The following is a 10,954-nucleotide window of genomic DNA, read 5'->3' on the forward strand; positions in this document are numbered from 1 at the left end:
AAAAGTAATAATTATTTTATTTAGTTTACTTTATAAAGTAATTCAAATTAATATATCTTCACATTATCTTTATAATATTATATCGTATTCTAAATAGTGATTTTAAATTTGTCCAAAGAATAAAATGAGAAGTTTCTTTTCTTTTGTATAAAATATTGAGTTTTAATTTTAATTGTTGAAATTATCTAGATGAAAATGTTAATTATATTTCTATATTTCGATATGTTTCTTGAAATTCATTCATGGTTTCATTAGGGTAGACAGAAGACCAAGCCATTAAGAAAATAAAACTCATTACAACTACAAACGTGAACATATAATCTTTACTTTTATATTATCTTAACCCGAGAAGTGTTTGGAGAGCAAGAGAGAGACAAATTTTCACTATTGTAATAAATTCTCTTTTATTTTTAAATTTTTATTCAATTGCTCGAAAAAGTTTCATTATTTAAACCATAAAGTAATTTGAAGTAACATATCTTCACATTACCTTTATAATATTATATCGTATTTTAAATAGCGATTTTAAATTTGTCCAAAGAATATAATGAGAAGCCTTCTTTTCTTTTGAATAAAATATTGAGTTTTAATTTTAATTGTTGAAATTGTCTAAAGGAGAGTTTTAGTTATATTTCTATATTTTGATATGTTTCTTGAAATTCATTCATGATTTCATTAAGAATAAAATGAAAGAAAAATAACCAATTGTGTCTTGAACTTCATAAATAATTTGACATAACTACTTGTAGTCCGCAACAGATAATTTGAGAGGGGAGTATTTCATTCCTCTCGGATCATTCAGTGATTCATCTGGATACGTGGCAAAATTTGATTGGTTTGATTCCTGTTGCTTTGAAAGAAAGCTCGTACGTCAGGTTATTATTTGTCGACAAGTCTGAGGAGGAAACAAAATTATAACGTCGCCATGTGTCGGTGATGTGAAGGGCAAAACCATAAATTGGTATAACAACTAAAGGGTAAAAGAGGAATGAAAAAGAATTTATCTTTTGTCCGTAGTAGAATTGTTGTAGATGTAGGACTCTGAAGTCCAAATCTATCATCCAGCATTTAACGCGGCTATTTAGTTTTGGCTTTTCAGCTTTGTCCCCACTTTCATCTCCATAAAACATATGCGTTTTCTTTACAAAGCCAAAGTGTGTGATCTTCAGTGAAACTAAATATAGCAAATAGAACCTTCATTATTTAAGTTGTTGAAGATCAAAGAGCTATCAATCAGATTCTGTACAAGGTAAATTTTCTGTTTCAATGCTATTTCTGTTGTGTATTGATTGAAACTGTAAGATATATTGATTTATTAGGATCTATGTAACTGTATTATATTGATTTATTATAAGCTCCCGTTTGCTGGTAGATTTTGAAGTTGAAACTTAAAAATTTGAGTTTTTGAAGTTGTGATTTTTGGAACTTAAATTGTGTTTGGATATGTATTTTAGTTGAAAAAATTTAAAGTTTTGTGAGTTAAAGTGGAATTTCTCTAAAAAAGGAGCTCACTTGAAAATATTTTGAAGATAAATTTTCAAAATCTGCTCAAATTTTATAGTCAAATAAATATTTGAATATAAAATTTCAAAATCTATGACCAACGCAAGCTAACTAGTTTGGAATTCACGCTCTTCGTTTTTGTGGCTTTTGAATAACTACTCGGATCAATCACTGATATTTGTAATTTTTTTTCTTTTAATATTGAATTGGCTATGATGCTGTTAATGAATGATTTATTGAGTTCAATCTGAAATTTCTCCATAGCTTGGATTGTATCCGTGATTTTCGCTGTCTCTAACTGTGTGTATGTTTGCGTTTGCGATGTGTATTGGTGGAAGCATTCATTTCTTATAGTATTAAATTGGCTATAATATTGAGTTATTTCTGGGATCGGCTCAGTGGCCTAAAGCTAAATTTTAATACTAGGCCTTAATATTTTGGTGGAAGAAATGAGATTTTTTGTTTGGAAGAAGAAGCGGAAACTGAAGTTGGTTATTGATTAGATGATGAAGTTGTACATATCCGCGACGGGGATTAAAAAACTAACTATATCGAACCGCGGAGGTGGCGTAGGATTGCCAGTTGGCATGAAAGGGAAGGGATTGCTGCCGCGGACTCGCCGGATATCTCATCGGACATTGTTATTGCCGGCCGTTTTGGTTCTCGCTTTACTTATATCCTTACTCTTCTTCAGAATTACCTTTATCATGCTCGAATCTGCCGCTTTTTGCTCTTCCTCTATAGGTAAACTCTTTTTCTCATTGTATTTTATACTTCCTCCGTCCCTCACCTTAGCAAAAATCACCATCATTAACAAATCATGTGAAATTTACTAAACTATCTTTACTTATTAGATATTTTTAAACATTAAAAGAGGATTACTTCTTAAATGTTAAGGTCATAATTAGAAATATTTGTCAATTTTTGTTTTTAATTCCCAAGGTGAACACTTATTTTGAGATTATTTTTTTTGCTAAAGTGACACTTATTTTGTGAGGGAGGGGTATTTTTTTTTTTTTTTTTTGCTTCTAAGGGTCATTCGGTATACTGGATATAGTCCCGGAATAAAAATTTGGTACTACCTTATCTTGTTTGGTTATTAATCCAGAGATAAGTTATTTCGATTAGATAGTAGAATAATAGTACCAAATTAATTATTCCTCGACAAAATAATGATAATGACAAATGCGAGCTATTGCACAGGAGCTGGGTTTACCCTGTGCGCACCCGAGGGGTAGCGGCTGCGGATTCTCATGTCATAAAAAAAAATGATAATGACAAAACTACCATTTGAGGTTCATCAAAGCCTTTTTCTACTAAATAAGGTAAAGGGTATTCTTATAAATAAATAATTTTTTCTTAAAAATTATGGCATGCATGTTATTTTTAACACAACAAACCACATAGTTAATAAAAATAATTCTAGTGTAATTGCTCCCGATATAACTAATCGAGCCTAACTTGTCTTCAAATCAAACGACACATTAAATTTTTTCGTTAATAATTCTAATCTTTTTATTGGCAATTGTTTTATATTACAGGTTGTTTGGGATGGAGAATTTTCGGCGGGAGTGACTCGACTCTGGTAAATCATATTCCTCTTTCTGACAAGTTAACACATAGTCTACTCATTGACATTATCCTTGTGGTTATTAAATTTTTGGCGCCTCTTCTTTTTCTGGGAGTTCTCCATTATCACGTGCTAGTTTTACCATTTTGCAATCTGCCCACGTGGGAGCACCTTCAGAATTCGGATCAAAATTGTTCGCCTGCTAGAAAGTACTTTGATTTCTCGACTCGTATATGACCAGAATGCCACATTTTACATGTCTTAATGGTATAGGGGGAGTTACGTAACATGGCCCAAAAATTGTATCTACACTTCTAAAGATAGGTTTTTTATTCATGCATATTGACAAAAAAAATTCAATTTTCATAAAGTAAAATTTTGTCTTCATTTTTCATTGTAGTTACACTCAAAGTTAATAGAGTTTCAATTAGATTACCACTTAAATTAGGTCGCTTAATAGAAGGATTACTAGATAAATATAGAAGAACGTTGTGTCAAATGAACACTTTTTTTTTGTTTTTTTTTTTGTTTTCTACCTGATATCCAATCTCACCAATTTGAATTTGAGCCGCATAAAATTCATTAAAGGGCGAATTGCTAGCTAAAGTTGACATTCGAGACCTTTGGTTAAAAATGACGAAATTATATCCATTCTATCATAATCCTCGGTGATAACAACAGCCACTACTAAACTTGCTTTCACTTTTGTTAATTCATGCAAATTCTAACTGACTGGGAAAAACCATACAGTTCTAGGATTTGTAGTTGCCTCGGTTATTTCAGGCAAAAGAGTAAATATGAAACTAGGCCCTTTCCCATACCTACTAAATATTACGTACAACTCAAAAGTATATTCTATACTTAGTTACAAGGATAACTGCATTTAAAGGAATTGTCGGTAAATTGACATCCACTTGTTGATACTTGTACACCTGGTCACTAGTAAAGCCGCATCATTATTCATGTGTAGTAATATCATTATGACTAGGACTAAGTAATATTGTTTCATTTTTATTCTCAATTTTCTAGTCCCACTTGTGATCTGTAATGCTAGAGCATAGTATAGTAAGAGAAAATGGTAGACCCTACTTCCGTATAAGTCAAAATTGCTCTTGGAAAAAGGACTTTCAACAGGTTGCCCACTTGACTTAATTATTTACAAGATTGGTTGGCCTTTCTTACTGTTGCATGTCCACATCGCTATTGTCCATGATAGACTAGTTAGACTATATATGATATTGTTCTTACATGCATTATTATTACTCAAAAATGGTTAATTAATACTCGCTCCGTCTCAAAAAGATTGTCTTAGTTTGACTTGACACGAAGTTTAAGAAACAAAGGAAGATTTTTGAAATATGTGTTCCAAAATAAGCTTTAGATATTTGTGTGGCTGTAAATTATCTCATAAAATTAAATGACTTCATACCTAGATAACCCCTTAAACTTGACAGGTTTTAAGATAGACACTCAAACTTAGCTAGTGACCAGATAAACACTTAAATTTGGCAAAAGTGTATCTTTTATACATCTCATGTTGACATGGCAAGTTGATTGTTTTGCACGCACATAGTAGCGCTTGAGAACCCAAATTGTGATTCTTTTTTCCCTCAAAACGTGTATGTAATTGGTTTTTTACATTTCAAAATAAAAATATTATTCCGTGTGGGTCCTATAGTTTCAACTTACTCCTCCTTTAACTGTTAGTATTATCAGATTCTTCTCCTTGGATCATTAGCGTGTGTTCTCCATTTTTACAAAGATCAACTACTTTTTCATAATTAGGTTATTACTATATCAGCAAAAAAACATAAAATTCAAGTAGGCTATCAAATTTTATGAAAGAAAACACAATATACAAATAAATCTCCCAATATTTTCAAGTTTCATACTGTAAAACCAAACATTGTACCCAATTGATGAAGTCATAATGAAGTAAAAGGTCTGAGGACTGAAGTTGAGGTCTAATTTTAAGTAAAGCTTTTAACTCATCATAACCAAGTTGAGTTATTTCTGGAGTTCAAGTTGGTAGATGGAGAACGAGTTAATGAGAGGGCTGGAGTTTTCTTGAGAAAGAAGATGGAAAAGGGGGGTTGGGGCAGAGGGTGGTGGTGGTGAAAGGGAGGGGAAGGGGGAACTTCTTGGGTAGTGGATTGTGGGAGGAGGGTTTATTTTTTTTTTTCCTTATTGCATTTTTTCTATATATGCTTTAGTTTTTTTCTAATACTTTTTGGTTATATTTGTCAAAAAAAAATTACACGTGTCATTTAATAGTTGGTCCACATAACACCTTAGAATCAAGTGTATTTCACACACTTAGCTTTATGTACACGGGTGTCTGAAAGACACACTTCTATCAAGTTCAAGTGTCTATCTGGTCACTAGCTAAGTTTGAGTGTCTATCTTACAAAACCTGTCAAGTTTAAGGGGCTATCTAGGTATTAAGCCAAGTTAAATTGTTTCTAAATATAGAAAGGTGTCAATCTATTTGGGACAGACTAAAAAAGAAAGGAGAACAATCTTTTTGGGATGGAGGGAGTACTCCTTTTGTCCCAATTTATGAGGCACCATTTGACTAGATACGAAGTTAAGAAAGAAAAGAAGACTTTTGAGATTTGTTATCTAATAAGACTTAGATACGTGTGTGACTGTAAATCATCTTATAAAGTTAAATTGTTTCTAAATATAAAAAAATAACATTCTTTTTTTAATAAACTAAAAAGAAAAGTATCACATGAATCGAAACAGAGGGATTACATTTTTATCACTTTAAGTACAATATATTTATGTGATTCGGTGTAAATATAGGACAGGGTTAAAGTTTTTCCAGACTCGAGAGTCTTGATCAACATGATTCCCATTTTTTGTCATTACTATTTCTGATGCTAATTTTCAACCCTTTTTGACCATACGGTGAAAAAGCTCAGAGAAGAGTTGATGCGGGCATTGCTAGAGGCAACAAGTGATGGTGACAATGGAATAGTAGGAATAGAGAGTTCAATTTCTTTACCATCCTCATTTAATGATCTTGTGAAGGACATGTCATCAAATGGACAAGACATCAAGGCTTTCGCTTTCAAAACTAAAGCTATGGTAACAAGCAACCCTTTTACTTCACTATACTGTGCTTTCCACTTTATCATTTAATTTGCTTTTCTTGCGTGTCATTTCCTCTTTTGAGTATTTATTAGCTGCAGTCATAAATTTTCATATACCTAACTCTTGTTTCAGTTTCTATTTAGCTGAGAATAATTTTTCAATCTTATCTATTTCTCTGTGGTTGGAGAATCTTGAATAGAAAATTGCACAAGTAGGCCACTTGGTCACATGAATAATCAGACTTGGCTGTGATGCTCCATTACTCAAGTATTGGTGGGTGTTTTTGTTTTGGCATGCGTAGTGGTCCAACTTGTTGGAGCTCTGTTAACAGAAATTCCCCTTACCTACCATGATATATGTGGGAAGTCAATCCTATAATTGCAAATGATTAGTAGTTAGAACTTTGAAGACAACTACATTAAGCAATTAGATTAGTGGACACAAAAGTCTGATTCAGAGTTTCTAAAAGTAATGTAAATTTTCAGTTAACTAATAGGAGTAGTTATTATTGATCAAGCGACTAATGAATAGTAAGCAGGATATTTTGAGAGTTGAAAGAAGATTAACATTAGAATCTCTAAGCTATGGGGCTAAGGGTGTTGCCTAGAGATCAATAAAATAGGGGGAGCATTATTTGGTTTCAGGTTCAAATTCTAGTACAATAGGTGATTTCTTCCCATTTGCCTATGTTTTGGTGGAAGCGTCACCAAATACTTGTGCTGGTGGGAGGTACTGCTATAACAGAACCCCGTGGAATAGTTAAAGAGTGTCCAAGCTGACCTGAACACCATAAAAAAAAGTTACGGTTACTCAATGGTGAAGCTGTGTATCTTCTTTTATGTATCAATTTGTTTTTTTTACTAATAGCTAGTTCTATTTGTCTAATGACTCTAAAAAGTTAATTTGATTCAGCTAGGAAACTATTCCGATTTGATTTTCAGATCTGTCAAAACTCTGCTTGATGTCCGAAAATGGGAACTTCACATAGATACTGCTTTCCTCCTTCCTGGAAGGAGCATTTGGATTTTCAGGCTGTCAAAATGTTGCCCTCATCCGACTCCACTAACCAAGAAAAGCCAAATTAGATTTTATCATTTGCACAGATTCAACTACATGTTGCGACAGTAACCAAACTAAATCAAATTACTTATACTTAAAGCTTTCTACATCACACTCCCTTGGGGTGCGGCCCTTCTATGACACTGCTAAAGCGGGATGCTTTGTGCACCGGGCTGCGCCCTTTTCTTTTTACTTATATTTTAAGCCTCTAATAGCTTCTTTTGCATTGTCCTTCAAAGTAAGAGCATCGTATCAATGTACTATAAATAGGATACCTTGAGTCTATATACTGAAGTGAGTTTGAAATGAGAAGTCCAAAGCTTTCTTTACCTGTAAAGGAATAGGTATCTTCCTAGAAGATTGCTGGCTGTTTGGACCCAAAGCTATCTGAGCGTGTTTGGTAATGGCTAAAATATATTGAACTAGGAATAGAATCAATTCTGATGAACAGGGAGAGTCCTCACTCTGATTCCTTGCAAGCATTATGCACTGATCGATATGACTAATGGACAGAATCAAAGAGAAGAATTTGTTATCAACCTGAAACCAAATTACGTTTAGGCTCTTCTCTGATACCATTTGAATGATTATAAGATGTTAGAAACTCTCTATTCTGGCGCAGCAGTATCTAAACTTATTTCTAACACCTAATACCAAGGGAAAGCTACACCATATGATCATCAGCCATAATAGTCCAACCTGAGGGAGGGTCTCCAAAATTCCCTACATGGCATGCTCGTCAACAGTTTGATTGCATATTTTTGGTTTTCAATATCAGGTGTACATTTCAAGAATTACTCTATACTGAACTTTAAAGTGACATTTTAGAAATAACAAAAAGTTTATTAAGTAACATACATGACCTCTTTTTTTCAACTCCTTGCAAATTTCTCGACTATAGAGTAAGAGTCATGGCAAATTAAATGGACTGACATTTTATTGTTTTCAACTTTGGATTAAGTATATACTTCTTTCCTTTGTTCAGATAATGAAGATGGGGCAGTTGGTAGAATCAGCTAGACACCGTGAGTCTATTTTCTGGCATTTAGCTTCTCAAGGTGTACCAAATGGCATACATTGCCTATCCCTCAAGTTAGCGGAAGAATATGCTGAAAATGCTGCTGCACGTTCTCGCTTGCCTCCCCCCCAATATGTTTCCCGCCTCACTGACCCTTCCTTCCATCATGTAGTTCTTTTAACAGACAATGTACTTGCTGCGTCCGTTGTAGTTTCCTCGACCATTAAAAGCTCAAGTATCCCAGAAAGATTGGTGTTTCATATAGTTACTGATAAGAAGACATATACTGCGATGCATGCATGGTTTGCCGTAAACTACATTAATTCGGCTGTCCTTGAAGTGAGAGGATTGCATCAGTATGATTGGTCACATGAGGTGAATATCGGGATTAAGGAGATGATAGAGATTCATCGGTTGATATATAGTCACAAGATTGACAGCATAAAGAGGCAAAATATTGTGAACGAGTATGAAAATGAAAAAGATTTGCAGTATCTACGTCCTAGCTGTACATCCCTTTTGAATCATCTGCGCATCTATATCCCCGAGGTAATAACATAATTTAACATTGTTTTCTTTGACAAAAGGATGCACTTCAGCATGGACATTAAATGAATAATTGATTTTCTTATTATAATTTCATGGGTTCACAGCTTTTCCCAGATCTGAACAAGATTGTATTTTTGGACGATGATACTGTAGTACAACATGATTTATCATCTCTGTGGGAATTGGATCTCAAGGGAAAAGTTGTTGGTGCAGCTTTTGACTCGGGCTGTGGAGATGACTGTTGCCCTGGAAGAAAGTACAAGGATTACTTTAATTTTACGAGTCCTGTTATATCATCTAAGTTGGATTATGATCGTTGTGGATGGCTTTATGGAATGAATGTATTTGATCTTCAAGCTTGGAGGAAGACTGACATCACTGCTACTTACCATTACTGGCTTAAACTTGTAAGTATTGTTCAACGATAGTTAGTTAATTAAATCAAAATTATAAACTGCCTTGTTATTAGTTCTAAATGCCTATTAGTTAGAAGGATCTCATCAATACTGGGGAAGTGCGTTATGCCTAGCTGCTGCTGCTGCAGAATGTTTCAAGTTCGAGCATTTTCTGTTGGTCATGTGAAATTACCCGATTGCTAGCTTAAATCTTTTCAGACAGGTTTTTCATTTCCGGAGATGAGGGGTTAGCTTTATCTTCAGGAAAAAAAGGGAGGAAAACTCAAATCTAAAAAAAATTACCGGTTTTCCCCCTAATTTAGTTTAAGAAGCACCTTTAGCATGTGGTTTGACGATGTCATGACATTGAGCTCGTAATTCTATTTTGCAGAATCTTAACTCTGGTTTTGAATTGTGGAATCCTGGAGCCCTACCACCTTCCCTAATTGCTTTTGAGGGTCATGTGCACCAGATTGATCCTTCGTGGCACATTGCTGGTTTAGGTTATCGATCCATTATGGATGTCGCAGAATCTGTACTGGAAGACGTAGCTGTTCTACATTTCAGTGGACCAGGCAAGCCATGGCTTGAGATTGGGGCCCCTGAGATACGAAGTTTGTGGAGCCGCCATGTAAATTTCTCAAATGAATTCATTAGCAATTGTGGAATCGTGGGTTGAATGGTTAAAGGGACAAAGTCTCACCCTAAACGTGAAATGTATCGGAATTTAGCCTTGATATATATATTCTAAGTTGGAGGGAAGAAGGTACAGCCTTCAGCCTCCGATCACACCACACAGTAGTCCTTGTATAGACAAACCTAGCGCGCCATACACTACCTCAGGCTAGATGTTTGACAACCTCCGTGATGCAATAGGTTTATAGATATAGGCATTTGTAAAGTCTTTTTCCACGTTACATTATTTATAATAATAATGTTAATTCTACTCCTTGAAAACTCTGCGTCTCTATGTTGAGATCATATGTAGCTTAATTTCGTCTACATCCTTGAAGTGGATAGACGAGAAATATTATCCTAGGCAGATGATCAACAACAACTCAAGCATTTCCATCCTGATAATCGTCAACAACTCAAGACAGGAAATGCTTCTAGCCAACATAAAGGGAATGTCAAGTCCAATCTGATAGAGATTATTCCCTTTCAGTATCTTGTATGTTTAGAGGAACTTATTCCTAATTTCCTACAGAATGTAGTTTAGTTCCTGTTCTTCTTGTAGGATAAACTAAATCAATGCCCTAGAGAGTTATGGAATACTACTTTTTCTGTTCTTGGGGATGACACTCCCTGACTATATATCTGCCATTTGTATAGCCCTTTAATGAAGTGCAACACCGAGTAAAGAGACTTAGAGCTGCAGTATAGCCAAGCAAAAGAATCATGAAGGCAAGGTTTTACAACATATATACTGCACTCTTGTGAGGGTGTGCTAATTCACACTTGGGCCATTTAACTGGAAAATATCAAAGTTCCCTAGATACTTAGTCAAGATATTTCACAAGTTCTTCAAGAATTTCTGAAGAATTTCAAAATATACAACTATACATATTCCTACTACTTACTTCACATGTTCCTACTACTTTTATAAAGTAACAAACACACATTGTAAAGTTTTCAAAAGCTTTAGTATGTATGTCAATGATTTTTTTAACTTTAAATGTTTCAACATCAAACTTTTGCCGAGTGCTGAGACTTAAATCTTTGCCTACTGTTATCTAGTTCACACAGTTCTGTATGTAGCAA

General features: G+C 34.2%; 1 protein-coding gene across 5 annotated transcripts; it reads left to right on the plus strand.

The window, feature by feature from the left end:
* Positions 1-1,052: 1,052 nt before the first annotated feature.
* LOC132616815 (probable galacturonosyltransferase 15) lies at positions 1,053-10,150 on the plus strand. 5 transcript variants are annotated; one of them, XM_060331497.1, is made up of 7 exons: positions 1,053-1,249; positions 2,007-2,247; positions 3,045-3,088; positions 5,996-6,166; positions 8,217-8,798; positions 8,903-9,205; positions 9,585-10,150. In XM_060331497.1, the coding sequence occupies exons 2-7, from the start codon at positions 2,007-2,009 to the stop codon at positions 9,870-9,872; spliced, it is 1,629 nt and encodes a 542-aa protein (XP_060187480.1). In that variant the 5' UTR covers positions 1,053-1,249; the 3' UTR covers positions 9,873-10,150. The 5 variants fall into 5 exon arrangements, with proteins under 5 accessions (XP_060187480.1, XP_060187479.1, XP_060187482.1 ...); XM_060331496.1 differs by having other exon boundaries at positions 1,054-1,249; positions 1,930-2,247; XM_060331499.1 differs by lacking the exon at positions 1,053-1,249 and having other exon boundaries at positions 2,152-2,247; positions 6,001-6,166.
* Positions 10,151-10,954: the final 804 nt, after the last annotated feature.

The sequence above is a fragment of the Lycium barbarum genome, chromosome 11 (assembly GCF_019175385.1).
Source record: "Lycium barbarum isolate Lr01 chromosome 11, ASM1917538v2, whole genome shotgun sequence".
Lineage (NCBI taxonomy): Eukaryota > Viridiplantae > Streptophyta > Magnoliopsida > Solanales > Solanaceae > Lycium > Lycium barbarum.